Genomic DNA, 15,413 nt, shown 5'->3' with positions numbered 1-15,413 from the left:
GAACTTACAGTGCATTAAATAGCAAGTACTAAGAAAAAAACTAGTTAGAAATCCCACTTACCTGGACATTATGTACAAACTGAAAATAAAACAGGACACAAGTATTTTTGTGATGAAAGTGAAAGATGACTTTACTGCACAGTCCATCTCTAGTATACGGTGAATGGATTGCCTTGTGTGTAGATGCGAATGATGTCCAAGTCCACTCTAAATTTGAAGAAAGATATTAGAATATGATCATTTCCAGTTTCACGAAGAAGCCTATATACTACGTCTTATAATATGTTATTTTCATAGTATATGTTACATGTAAAATGAATAATGTTTTACTTTAAGATTATAATGGTTAGAAACAGTTTAAACGATAATAAAACAAACAGTCACCTACCAAACTACTTTATACGATGCTATCAATTTGTGTCTATACTACAATGAATGTTACCAGTTCTCATTTATCAATATGGTTATTGATGTCTTGTCATCGCTATGTGAGCTGGGCTACTGCTTTATTGTGACATGTCCAATCACTAATATTTGAAGTCAGTACTGCTAGCTATCCACTGAGGATCCTTCCTCTACTATGTTAACATGTACAGTCCTATGAAAAAGTTTGGGCACCCCTATTAATCTTAATCATTTTTTGTTCTAAATATTTTGGTGTTTGCAACAGCCATTTCAGTTTGATATATCTAATAACTGATGGACACAGTAATATTTCAGGATTGAAATGAGGTTTATTGTACTAACAGAAAATGTGCAATATGCATTAAACCAAAATTTGACCGGTGCAAAAGTATGGGCACCCTTATCATTTTATTGATTTGAATTCCCCTAACTACTTTTTACTGACTTACTGAAGCACAAAATTGGCATTTGTAACCTCAGTGAGCTTTGAACTTCATAGCCAGATGTATCCAATCATAAGAAAAGGTATTTAAGGTGGCCAATTGCAAGTTGATCTCCTATTTGAATCTCCTCTGAAGAGTGGCATCATGGGCTACTCAAAACAACTCTCAAATGATCTGAAAACAAAGATTGTTCAACATAGTTGTTCAGGGGAAGGATACAAAAAGTTGTCTCAGAGATTTAACCTGTCAGTTTCCACTGTGAGGAACATAGTAAGGAAATGGAAGACCACAGGGACAGTTCTTGTTAAGCCCAGAAGTGGCAGGCCAAGAAAAATATCAGAAAGGCAGAGAAGAAGAATGGTGAGAACAGTCAAGGACAATCTACAGACCACCTCCAAAGAGCTGCAGCATCATCTTGCTGCAGATGGTGTCACTGTGCATCGGTCAACTATACAGCACACTTTGCACAAATAGAAGCTGTATGGGAGAGTGATGAGAAAGAAGCCGTTTCTGCACGTACGCCACAAATAGAGTTGCCTGAGGTATGAAAAAGCACATTTGGACAAGGCAGCTTCATTTTGGAAACAAAAATTGAGTTGTTTGGTTATAAAAAAAGGCGTTATGCATGGCGTCCAAAAAGAAACAGCATTCCAAGAAAAACACATGCTACCCACTGTAAAATTTGGTGGAGGTTCCATCATGCTTTGGAGCTGTGTGGCCAATGCCGGCATCGGGAATCTTGTTAAAGTTGAGAGTCGCATGGATTCCACTCAGTATCAGCAGATTCTTGAGAATAATGTTCAAGAATCAGTGACGAAGTTGAAGTTACGCCGGGGATGGATATTTCAGCAAGACAATGATCCAAAACACCGCTCCAAATCCTCAGGCATTCATGCAGAGGAACAATTACAATGTTCTGGAATGGCCATCCCAGTCCCCAGACCTGAATATCATTGAACATCTGTGGGATGATTTGAAGCGGGCTGTTCATGCTCGGCGACCATCTAACTTAACTGAACTTGAATTGTTTGTCCTAAATACCTTTATCCAGGATCCAGGAACTGATTAAAAGCTACAGGAAGCGACTAGAGGCTGTTATCTTTGCAAAAGGAGGATCTACTAAATATTAATGTCACTTTTCTGTTGAGGTGCCCATACTTTTGCACCGGTCAAATTTTGGTTTAATGCATATTGCACATTTTCTGTTAGTACAATAAACCTCATTTCAATCCTGAAATATTACTGTGTCCATCAGTTATTAGATATATCAAACTGAAATGGCTGTTATAAACACCAAAATATTTAGAACTAAAAATGATTAAGATTAATAGGGGTGCCCAAACTTTTTCATAGGACTGTATATTGGGCCCCAGGTTATACAGTACAAATAACAGGCGCTGTCCATAGTTGTGGTGCTGAACCAGAAAGCACTGCTCTGACGTATATATACTGCTGCATAATATACTACTGACAAGAACTGCCTACTGGTGACGTATTGTACCCCGAACCACAAATGTGACATATATTGCACACGCAGTTGCAGATTATACAAGTGACAGGAGTTGTCCAGCTGTTTGATGAGCCCTAAATCACTAGTTTGGCATATACACTCAGCTGTAAGTGATACAAGTAACTGAAGATGTCTTCTGGTGTAGTATTGAACCTTGAATTAGTACTGTCAAAGATACTGTACTCTCAGCTGTATGTTGTAAAAGCCACAGATGATGTCTTCTGGTGTAATGCTGAACCCTGAACTATTTCTGTGACATATACATTCAGCTGCATATTATACAAGTGACAGGAGCTGCTTCTGGAGTATTGCTGTAACCTGGAACATTACTGTGCAATGCACTCAGCAAAAAGATTATACAAGTGACATGAACTATCCACTCGTTTAGTGCTGAACTCTGTACCACTACTGTCACATATACACTCCACTGCAGGTTATATGTGACAGGATCTATCCACTGGTGTAGTGTTGAACCCTTTGTGACTTATGTGACATATACATTTAGCTGCGGGTTATACAAGTGACAGGATTTATCCATTGGTGTAGTGGTAAACCCTTTGCAACTTATGTGACATATACATTTAGCTGCGGGTTATACAAGTGACAGGATCTATCCATTGGTGTAGTGCTGAACCCTTTGCCACTAATGTGACATACATTTAGCTGCATGTTATACAAGTGACAGAAGCTATCCACTGGGGTAATGCTGATACATGGACTACTAGTGCGACATATACACTCAGCTGCAGGTTATACAAGTGACAGAAGCTATCCACTGGTGAAATGTTCAACCCTGAGTCACTACTGTGACATTTATCATCTGCAGCAGGTTATACAAACTACATGAGCTGTTCACTGGTGTAGTGATGAACCCTGAAACTGATGGAACCTGTTCACATGACTAGTGCTGTTCCTGACTCATGTCCTGTGCCATCAGCTGCTCCTAGCACTAGTGACTGGAGCTGTTCACCTGGCTGCTGTGACCTGTGGCAACAGCCACACATAACACCATCAGGACTGTCCAATTGGATTGGTACTGAACAATTTTTTGACTTCACAGAGCAGTTTCCCAAATCAAAAAATATTAATAAAACATAATTTTTATTCATTATATTAAGAAAATCTCAATTCAGATGTCAAACATCAGTTAAAAATGAGAGACTCGATGCAGTATACAGTATTAGATGTAAATGAATATCTATGGATAGTAATGTAACGCAATATTAAGAGCTCTGGAACTGACAGAAAAATATTGTTCCATAGCCCCACACCTCTTGACATGTGGTATGGCGCTGCAGAGTGCCTCTATGCCCAAATTCTCAAGGACTGCCCCAGATGGAAGGTGGATGTCCTCCAGATGTCTAAGGATGGAGGGGATGGGCGTAAGTCACCACAAGGGGGCGACTGGGATTATGCCATACTCTGGAAGGAACTCCAATGGATCTTTAGGTTTAGATCAGTTAAACCAAGTGACCTGAATGACACAATCTCTTTTGCCCCCTTCATATAGGGGAATGGTGACAGTAGTTCTTTCAGAGTATTCATCATCAGTTTTTCTTTTCTAAATAGATCTACATACCAGTATTTTGTATATATAACCATTCTGGACTAAGAAGTATTGTTATTTTTGATTGTGATCCCTCCATTCTCTTCACAGGGACAATACTTGTTGCCACAGTTGCATGTTTATTTCTGTCCTCTTGATATCATGGACATGATAATAGATACATAGTATCGACTATAGCTACTCTGCATTGGATATTTCTATTAACAACAAGATGGAGAATAGATCACGTTTTATTGGTCTGGGCTGTGTATATGGATAAATCCCTCGTTGTCTCCTTGACTTGGCACATCTATTAATGGTATCGATTTAGCGATCCCTTTTAGTGGTCTCCTGGCTACAACCTTTGATTTTTAGGGGTTACAGCCCATAATAGAGATCTATGTATACTGTACAGTATATGGGTGTTTCACTTTGTGCTACAAAGGCATATGTGGCTCCATTTTTCGATTGCATAAATATTAGACCATGGGGCTCTGCTATGGTCAGTTTGGGGCTTTATCATGCACAGATGGCTATAGCAGTATTGGTCTATTGGACCTGGTTAGGGGCAACCATGGAATGGATATTCACATTTGCAGCTATTAGACAATTATTGATATATTAAATAAGCATTAACCATGCCTATATATAATAAGGCCTACAATGTTTTAGTTTTGATGGGATCATGTGTATTTCTATGGACACATCCTATGCTGCTCTTGGATACATATATCGATGCAATTAATAATCTGCGATGCTTATGGATATTTATCTAGCCATGTATATTATCCATATTTACCATACCGAAGTGATCTTTTTCTGGCAGGTCTGGACCTCTTAATATTGTGCTATCATTTTTACACCTATCTATCTATGGATATTCATTTACTGCAAATATGGGAGCTTTAGCAACATGCTGTCACTCTAGTTCCTTTTTATTAATACTTAAGTCTCCTATGATACCGCCCGGCCTCTTCACAGCTGATGACTATAGCCCTGCCCGCTGACTCACGCCCACGTTACAGGACTGGCTGGGGTGGGTATCTATACTCTCATTGGCTCCCCCGGATGGACAGGTGGGTCTGTGGGCGGCTGGGCCTATATAAAGACCGGCAGCGCCAACAGTCAGCGTCGGCTATTCTGAAGTACTAAAGTCCACCATCAGGGCTCTGGGGAATGCAGTTATCACTGCAATTCTTCTATCCTCTGGACACACTATACTTCTCCTGATGAACTTATACATACTAAACAAGGGAAACGCGTTGAGATCAATAGGGATCTATCAGAGACTATGACTGGTCCACTTTTTCACTGCCTGCGAAGGACTTGATGTTAAGGAGAGCTAGACAGAGCTGCTTTACCTTAGCACATGCAGGAGCTGTAATGTAGTGGCTTACATGGAGTGATGCAGGACACAGCTGACTTGTCTATAAACACTCATTCCTCTCCACACTTATTGCATTGCATGTGTCTTGGCTTTTCATACACAGCAGTTTACCCTTTACTGCCCACTATCTTGAATTCAATCTCAGTCAGTGAATACAGATGAAATGTCTGGGCTATTTAGGGGATATCACTACCTATATTTTCCATGAGGGAGTTGTGATTGATGACACTTGAGGCGTTGTAAGTCTGGTGGCTAATTACCCATGGACTGATGATATTTTTGGCTAATTACCCACGGACTGATGACATTTTTGCCTCCCTGAGCTATCACTGTCATATTGAAAACTGAGCATCAGGGATCGGGGTACTCACTATCAGTCTATGTGAAATGTTCCACCTTATATGAAGTATTCATCAACTACTTCCTTAGAAGCCTTTCTGATTTTTAGTTGACGTTTGACATCTCAATTGAGATTTTATTAATATAATAAATAAAAGTTAATCAATGAAGTCTATTTATAATTACGATATCCCTATCTCCTCCTGTGAATTATATCTATACAATTTTTTGGTCCATTATTACAACAGAGCTGCCAGTTAATCTACATTTACACTGTAACGAAAACTGCAGCATATCTCAGTTTCATCCCCACATAAAACTCGTATATCATCCTGTTCCACAGAAGCTATTATAGCGTTTCCCATACACAAAAGACCTTGTCATCATCACAGTGTTCTCCTTCCAATGAGTGGAGCTGCAGCTTCTGTTACACAAAGGTCAGCTGCAGCCTAACACATATCGCACATTTAATCGTGTAACGTATATCAGTGAGAACACGATGCTGTGCCATTTACACACATTACAGCTTATGTGCCTGACAGCTGGAATACTAGTTATAATGACTCATGCACTGTTGTGTTTTCACCATACTACAGCGATGTCTGCAAATCAATCGGGCAATTATTGTAGTCACATATCCATGATCTAGCATCTGTGTGTGCACTGGTGCAGGGAAACGTCCTGCTGCTTTTTTCTTCCTTGTCCTTTCAGACTGGTCCCTCAGCAGGTGAGAGATACTTATTGCAGACATGACAATGTAGATAATCTCTCTACGACTCCTGACAGCAGGCATTGCTACTGCATGCATAGCAACCAGACAGATTGAAAGAAAGAAAGGCTGTGACTTACCTTGTGAGCTTTAATTTCTATTGTACTGGGGCCTGAGGTGGTGTCAGATGTTCTTCATCTCCGAGCCTTCATCTGACCTCATGATCTGCTCACACCTTGGCTGTGGTCCCCAGTAGAAGCGGTGCTGGGGCTGCTGGCTTCTGCTGGTGGCTCTTACAGTCCTGATCTTGCTCAGCTCCTCCCTCAGGGATGAACAACTACCCAGTCCCTCTATTAATGAACAATTCTTCTCCCTATGATCTATATCTCCTCTCTACTTTTGCGTTATCCTGTCTGAGTCTATGGACTATCCACTCACAGTAACTACTGAGATCTCTGTAGAGAAGTGGATGACAGAGTCTACCCAGCCTCATAATGAGGTCCCCTGAGCAATCCACAAGTTCAGAGCATGAAGTGCCCAGCACATGCAGGAATCAGCCACGTCACCAGCATGGGCATGGAATACAACTCCAGGGGTCTTCTGTGAAGTAAATATCATGCATTTTCCCTTTCATATCTACATCTGCTGTGTCTGCTATGGCAGAATGCTCAATGATCACCCTAATGCTCAGGGTATTGAGGGGTGTGTGAGTGTGTATAGGGGGTGGGGGGAGATAACACTGACTGACACTGGATAATGGTAGACATTGTATTGTCTAGAGCATTATGCCTTTCCTCCATGTGTCTACTTGCCTGTCGTTACTATTTGCATCACATATGTCATCTGACACATCTGTCCAAATCTGGATTCTGCTTCTCATTTCCTTAAGAGAATGGTTTTCCTGTGCATGGCACTCCTGGATTTATAGCCTCGTCCTTGAGTATAGCACGCTGCATGAGTATAACAAGCTGCTGTAGCAGATGCCTATAGATCTTCTAATTGTACTTTTAAGTAACCGCAGTGTGTGTATCGCATGGCTCCCAGAACACACTACTTCAGCATTTGTCCACACTGCACAGTTTTTAGCAGCAGAATAACTATTACACTGAATTGTGTGCAATCTCTGCGTGAGGTTCATATCCCATGTACAAGTCGTATCAATTATCTGCAGATAAGGACACAGAAAAGAATTGATATAGAAGTCACGCATGTTTATTCAGTTGTATTTATTGGTATCACACACATGAGCTGGAGATTGTAACAAAGACCTATAGGTCATCAGGCTTAACACATTCCATTTCCGATTTTGTGTCAGCCTTTTGTAAATGTGAATCGTAGCTGTGCAATCTGATTGTCCACCAATAGAGGTCGCTATGTTATCACAGGGAGAACTGGTTAGATGTTTAATAATTCTTTGTGATATTTCGTTGTCTCATCTGTGGGTGGAGCAATTACACTATAAAATGCACAATGTATTAGAATTCTACCATATCCATCTGCTTAACAAAGGTGATCTGGCACATAGTCCAACTCACTGTCTTACTATATGCTGTCCGAGAAGATTTCGTTGGCGCTAGCTTTTTATTTCTTGGAAACATATTTAACTCAGTATGGTATTCACATAGTCCAGTGGGCATGTAAAACACTTCAAGTGTGAAGTTACTGCATATTGTAGGAAATAAGATATAAATCATGGGGTTGTTCTCAGGGGACTGCTAAAACAAGTCGGTACATTAAGTAAATAATACTGATGTAACATCTGCACAGTACTTGCAAAATTGAACTGCCAATATGGTATGTCAAAATATAGTATATTGTTCTCACTTTATGCCATTTTGACTCATTACTCACATATTGTATTGAATTTTAGCAGTGGAGGAATGGCAGCTATTGGCAATGGGGCATGAGGACTAATAAGCACCTATGGTACAAGCATCTACATTGCAGTCCTGTTAATATATAATAAAGCAATTTTGCACATAATGTTGATTAAAAAATCTCCCATGATTCCTGTGCTCCTATCCAGGCCTATGTGTTTCTTTATTACAGGCTACAAGAATCCTGGATAGTCTAATCTGACATTCTGTCTTCTGTTTCTTGCTAATATTCTGCCTCAAGTGAATAGGACTGTGTTACAATTCCTGACACAATCCTTGATGGCACTGAAACTGCTTTACAAAAAAGTCAAAGGCTGGGTTCGGTATCACACAGCCTATACTTCTAGTAGGTAGAATATCCATATTTCTCGATTATTGTAGTATTTCCAACACAAAACCCAGTGTGGCTCATATCATATCAGAGCTGCTCATTTATCATGTCTGCAATGTGTGACATAGGGGTAATGTCTCCTCTGCTGACTCCCAGGTGACTGTTAACAATGCTTCTCTATTGTCACTGCTAGCTTAAAGGAGCTGTCCCATAATAGACACTCACCCCCTATTCCATAGTGGCATTTCCTCATTGATTTTGAGAAATGTCTCTTCATTATTGGAGAGATGAACATGTATGTCCATTGAGCATCATTCATCTCTATGAGATTGACGGCGATGGTAGATTAACAGCAGGTCATGGTTAGACCTCCATCAATTTGACTCTTATCCACAGGATATGTCTATTGTAGGACAAGCCCTTTTAAGCTTTAGACCTTGCCTAAGAGTGAACAGCAATGGATCATTAGGGCTGCCCTTTTCAAGTATTAATATGTTCTACATATTTCAGGCCAAAAGCGCCATGTTAAGTTTTTATCTAGAGATAGACTTTAAGAGTTTGCTGTTCATCACTTAACAGAAATGCATGTAAGAAAACCCTTCTTTTCAGTTGAGTCACTGGGAAGAATTTTAGACCTGCATTTACAAAACTGTTTTTATTTAGACACATTAACTTTTGTGTTTTAAATCACTTGTTAGCTTTCCATTGCATCATTTTACAACATTATATTAAGGATATGTCATCAATATCAGATCAGTGGTTATCCAATACCCTTCACCCCCACTGATCAGCCACAAATACACAGAGAATGGAGCAGGAAGCAGACAGCTCTTATTTCTGTGTAGTACCCATTCACTTAGGCAGGAGCTAAAGCTTAGTGACTCAATCCAACGACTGCACCAAGAACAGAGCTGTCTGCTTACTGCTCCATTCTCTTAGTATCAACTGGGGTACTAGGTGTAGGTTCCTCACTGATCTTTATTTAGCATAGGTCATCAATATTTTTAGCCAGGAAAACACCTTCAAGAATTTATAACCAGTCATGCTACTATTAGAGATGAGCGAACAGTGTTCTATCGAACTCATGTTCGATCGGATATTAGGCTGTTCGGCATGTTCGAATCGAATCGAACACCGCGTGGTAAAGTGCGCCATTACTCGATTCCCCTCCCACCTTCCCTGGCGCCTTTTTTGCTCCAATAACAGCGCAGGGTAGGTGGGACAGGAACTACGACACCGGTGACGTTGAAAAAAGTAGGCAAAACCCATTGGCTGCCGAAAACATGTGACCTCTAATTTAAAAGAACAGCGCCGCCCAGCTTCGCGTCATTCTGAGCTTGCAATTCACCGAGGACGGAGGTTTCCGTCCAGCTAGCTAGGGCTTAGATTCTGGGTAGGCAGGGACAGGCTAGGATAGGAAGGAGAAGACAACCAACAGCTCTTGTAAGAGCTAAATTCCAGGGAGAAGCTTGTCAGTGTAACGTGGCACTGACGGGCTCAATCGCCGCAACCCAGCTTTCCCAGGATCCTGAATGGAATACACTGTCAGTGTATTCCCGTATACCCGATATATACCCCGATACCCGTTCCAACGGTGTGCCCCCCCACCTTCACCCCAGAAATACCCTGCAAGTCCCCTAGCAATAGAATTGGGGCTATATACACCCACAATTTTTACTACTGGTATACAGTGCCATTGTCTGACTGGGAATTCAAAGAATATATTGGGAATACAAATACCCTCATTTCTTGCTACTGCCATATAGTGCCAGTTTCTGACTGGTAATTCAAAGAATATATTGGGGTTACGTGCACCCACAATTTTTACTACTGGTATACAGTGCCATTGTCTGACTGGGAATTCAAAGAGTATATTGGGAATACAAATACCCTCATTTCTTGCTACTGCCATATAGTGCCAGTTTCTGACTGGGAATTCAAAGAATATATTGGGGTTACGTGCACCCACAATTTTTACTACTGGTATACAGTGCCATTGTCTGACTGGGAATTCAAAGAATATATTGGGGTTATAAATACCCTCATTTCTTGCTACTGCCATATAGTGCCAGTTTCTGACTGGTAATTCAAAGAATATATTGGGGTTACGTGCACCCACAATTTTTACTACTGGTATACAGTGCCATTGTCTGACTGGGAATTCAAAGAATATATTGGGAATACAAATACCCTCATTTCTTGCTACTGCCATATAGTGCCAGTTTCTGACTGGGAATTCAAAGAATATATTGGGGTTACGTGCACCCACAATTTTTACTACTGGTATACAGTGCCATTGTCTGACTGGGAATTCAAAGAATATATTGGGGTTATAAATACCCTCATTTCTTGCTACTGCCATATAGTGCCAGTTTCTGACTGGTAATTCAAAGAATATATTGGGGTTACGTGCACCCACAATTTTTACTACTGGTATACAGTGCCATTGTCTGACTGGGAATTCAAAGAGTATATTGGGAATACAAATACCCTCATTTCTTGCTACTGCCATATAGTGCCAGTTTCTGACTGGGAATTCAAAGAATATATTGGGGTTACGTGCACCCACAATTTTTACTACTGGTATACAGTGCCATTGTCTGACTGGGAATTCAAAGAATATATTGGGGTTATAAATACCCTCATTTCTTGCTACTGCCATATAGTGCCAGTTTCTGACTGGTAATTCAAAGAATATATTGGGGTTACGTGCACCCACAATTTTTACTACTGGTATACAGTGCCATTGTCTGACTGGGAATTCAAAGAGTATATTGGGAATACAAATACCCTCATTTCTTGCTACTGCCATATAGTGCCAGTTTCTGACTGGTAATTCAAAGAATATATTGGGGTTACGTGCACCCACAATTTTTACTACTGGTATACAGTGCCATTGTCTGACTGGGAATTCAAAGAATATATTGGGGTTATAAATAGAGATGAGCGAACACTAAAATGTTCGAGGTTCGAAATTCGATTCGAACAGCCGCTCAATGTTCGTGTGTTCGAACGGGTTTCGAACCCCATTATAGTCTATGGGGAACAGATACTCGTTAAGGGGGAAACCCAAATCCGTGTCTGGAGGGTCACCAAGTCCACTATGACACCCCAGGAAATGATGCCAACACCTCTGGAATGACACTGGGACAGCAGGGGAAGCATGTCTGGGGGCATCTAACACACCAAAGACCCTCTATTACCCCAACATCACAGCCTAACAACTACACACTTTACACACTCAATACCACCTCTCTGACAGTAGGAAAACACCTTGAAACATGTGTATTTGGCACTTGCAGTGAGGAGAGCTTGTCACCAGCAGTGAATTTGGCCCTTGTAGTAAGTTGAGGTTGGCACCAACATTTGTTTTGAAAATCAGGGTGGATTGAGCCTCTAACCAGCAGAGTTTGGGCAAATTCATGGTGGAGGGAGCCTCTAAAAACCCCAGTTTGGACCAATTCATGGTGGAGGGAGACTCTAAAAACCCCAGTTTGGACCAATTCATGGTGGAGGGAGACTCTAAAAACCCCAGTTTGGACCAATTCATGGTGGAGGGAGCCTCTAAAAACCCCAGTTTGGACCAATTCATGGTGGAGGGAGCCTCTAACCAGCCCAGTTTGGACCAATTAATGGTGGAGGGAGCCTCTAAACAGCCAAGTTTTGGGAAATTCATGGTGGAGGGAGCCTCTAACCAGCCCAGTTTGGACCAATTCATGGTGGAGGGAGCCTCTAAACAGCCCAGTTTGGGCAAATTCATGGTGGAGGGAGCCTCTAACCAGCCCAGTTTGGACCAATTAATGGTGGAGGGAGCCTCTAACCAGCCCAGTTTGGACCAATTAATGGTGGAGGGAGCCTCTAAACAGCCCAGTTTGGGCAAATTCATGGTGGAGGGAGCCTCTAACCAGCCCAGTTTGGACCAATTAATGGTGGAGGGAGCCTCTAACCACCCCAGTTTGGACCAATTCATGGTGGAGGGAGCCTCTAACCACCCCAGTTTGGACCAATTCATGGTGGAGGGAGCCTCTAAACAGCCCAGTTTGGGCAAATTCATGGTGGAGGGAGCCTCTAACCAGCCCAGTTTGGACCAATTAATGGTGGAGGGAGCCTCTAAACAGCCCAGTTTGGGCAAATTCATGGTGGAGGGAGCCTCTAACCAGCCCAGTTTGGACCAATTAATGGTGGAGGGAGCCTCTAAACAGCCAAGTTTTGGGAAATTCATGGTGGAGGGAGCCTCTAACCAGCCCAGTTTGGACCAATTAATGGTGGAGGGAGCCTCTAACCACCCCAGTTTGGGCAAATTCATGGTGGAGGGAGCCTCTAACCAGCCCAGTTTGGACCAATTAATGGTGGAGGGAGCCTCTAAACAGCCCAGTTTGGGCAAATTCATGGTGGAGGGAGCCTCTAAACAGCCAAGTTTTGGGAAATTCATGGTGGAGGGAGCCTCTAACCAGCCCAGTTTGGACCAATTCATGGTGGAGGGAGCCTCTAAACAGCCCAGTTTGGGCAAATTCATGGTGGAGGGAGCCTCTAAAAAACCCAGTTTGGACCAATTCATGGTGGAGGGAGCCTCTAAACAGCCCAGTTTGGGCAAATTCATGGTGGAGGGAGCCTCTAACCAGCAGAGTTGGGGGAAATCAGGGTGGAGGGAGCCTAGTATTAGCAGAATTGTGCAACGCTTATGGTGGATGAGTATGAGGATGCGGAGGAATTGGAGAGGTTGAGTACAGACATGGAGTTTCATGTTGGGGTGCTTTACACAGGTGGGCACAAAAATGACGGCTCTACCCAGTGGTGGTTCATTTTTATCAAAGTGAGCCGGTCGGCACTCTCAGCTGACAGACGGGTGCGCTTGTCAGTGATGATGCCACCGGCTGCACTGAACACCCTCTCAGATAGGACGCTGGCGGCAGGACAGGACAGCACCTCCAAGGCATATAGGGCAAGTTCAAGCCACAGGTCCAACTTCGACACCCAATACGTGTAGGGCGCAGAGGGGTCGGAGAGGACAGGGCTGTGGTCGGAAAGGTATTCCCGCAACATGCGCCTATACTTCTCACGCCTGGTGACACTAGGACCCTCCGTGGCGGCACTTTGGCGAGGGGGTGCCATCAAGGTGTCCCAGACCTTAGACAGTGTGCCCCTCGTTTGTGTGGACCGGTGAGAACTTGGTTGCCTACTGGAGGAACTGCCCTCCCTGCCGCCAACGTCACATGCTGGAAACATCTCCATCATATTCTGCACCAATTGCCTGTGGCAAGCATTGATGCGATTGGCCCTCCCCTCTACCGGAATAAAAGACGAGATGTTGTTTTTATACCGGGGGTCAAGGATAGCAAAGATCCAGTACTGGTTGTCCTCCATGATTTTGACAATACGCTTGTCGGTTGTAAAGCACCCCAACATGAACTCAGCCATGTCTGCCACAGTGTTAGTTGGCATGACTCCTCTGGCCCCACCGGAAAGTTCAATCTCCATTTCCTCCTCATCCTCCATGTCTACCCATCCGCGCTGCAACAATGGGACGATTCGAAGTTGCCCGGAAGCCTCCTGTATCACCATCACATCATCGGACAACTCTTCTTCCTCCTCCTCCTCCTCCTCCTCCTCCATTAAACGCAGTGAAGCGGACAGATGTGTGGACCTACTCTCCAGCTGTGACGGATCGGATGCTATCCCTAACTCCTCTGTGTGATCTGAGTTATCCCTGATGTCAATCAGGGATTCTCTCAGAACACACAAGAGCGGGATTGTAAGGCTCACCATCGCATCCTCAGAGCTCACCCTCCTTGTGGACTCCTCAAAGACCCGTAGGATGTCACAAAGGTCTCTCATCCATGGCCACTCATGGATGTGAAACTGAGGCAGCTGACTTTGTGGCACCCTAGGGTTTTGTAGCTGGTATTCCATCAAAGGTCTCTGCTGCTCAACCACTCTATTCAACATCTGAAACGTTGAGTTCCAGCGTGTGGGGACGTCGCACAAAAGCCGGTGTTGTGGCACATGCAGGCGTTGCTGGAGAGATTTTAAGCTAGCAGCGGCTACTGTCGACTTGCGAAAGTGGGCGCACATGCGCCGCACTTTCACCAGTAGCTCTGGAACATTGGGGTAGCTCTTTAGGAAACGTTGCACCACTAGGTTGAAGACGTGGGCCAGGCATGGAACATGTTGGAGTCCGGCAAGCTCCAGAGCTGCTACCAGGTTCCGGCCGTTATCACAAACGACCATGCCTGGGCCCAGGTGCAGCGGCTCAAACCATATTGCCGTCTCATCGAGGAGGGCATCCCTCACCTCGGAGGCAGTGTGCTGTCTGTCCCCCAAGCTGATCAGCTTCAGCACAGCCTGCTGACGTCTACCAACGCCAGTGCTGCAACGTTTCCAACTCGTAGCTGGGGTCAATCTAACAGCGGAGGAGGAGGCGGTGGCGGAGGAGGAGGCGGTGGCGGAGGAGGAGGCGGTAGAGGAGGAGGAGGAGGAGGGGGGTGTTCTTCTCGTGTCCCTGCCAGGAATGTTAGGCGGGGAGACGAGGTACACCGGGCCAGTTTGGGAAGCAGTCCCAGCCTCAACTACATTCACCCAGTGTGCCGTCAGTGAAATGTAGCGTCCCTGTCCGCATGCACTTGTCCACGCGTCGGTGGTCAAGTGGACCTTTGTGCAAAGCGCGGAACTAAGGGCCCGCCTGATGTTGAGTGACACGTGCTGGTGCAAGGCGGGGACGGCACACCGGGAGAAGTAGTGACGGCTAGGGACGGCATAGCGAGGTGCCGCAGTTGCCATCAGGTCCAGGAAGGCGGGAGTTTCAACAAGCCGGAACGCCAACATCTCCTGGGCCAGCAGTTTAGCGATGTTGGCGTTCAAGGCTTGCG

General features: G+C 43.7%; 2 protein-coding genes across 3 annotated transcripts in view; one reads left to right on the top strand and one right to left on the bottom strand.

The window, feature by feature from the left end:
• GABRA5 (gamma-aminobutyric acid type A receptor subunit alpha5) overlaps nt 1-6,939 on the bottom strand; it is a 145,730-nt gene extending 138,791 nt beyond the window's left edge. The window contains exons 1-2 of one of the 2 annotated variants that reach the window (XM_075265190.1): nt 6,265-6,939; nt 62-207 (exon numbers count right to left, since the gene is read on the bottom strand). In XM_075265190.1, coding sequence (XP_075121291.1) covers nt 62-207; nt 6,265-6,438 — 320 coding nt within the window. In that variant the 5' untranslated portion in view covers nt 6,439-6,939. The remainder of the gene's footprint in view (nt 1-61; nt 208-6,264) is intronic. The other variant, XM_075265191.1, reaches the window with a different exon arrangement.
• GABRB3 (gamma-aminobutyric acid type A receptor subunit beta3) overlaps nt 1-15,413 on the top strand; it is a 297,693-nt gene that overhangs the window by 106,111 nt on the left and 176,169 nt on the right. The window lies entirely within an intron of this gene.

This window comes from Leptodactylus fuscus, chromosome 2, assembly GCF_031893055.1.
Source record: "Leptodactylus fuscus isolate aLepFus1 chromosome 2, aLepFus1.hap2, whole genome shotgun sequence".
Lineage (NCBI taxonomy): Eukaryota > Metazoa > Chordata > Amphibia > Anura > Leptodactylidae > Leptodactylus > Leptodactylus fuscus.
Note: the sequence above shows the minus strand (reverse complement) of the source record. Positions and strands in the feature narration are given on the sequence as shown.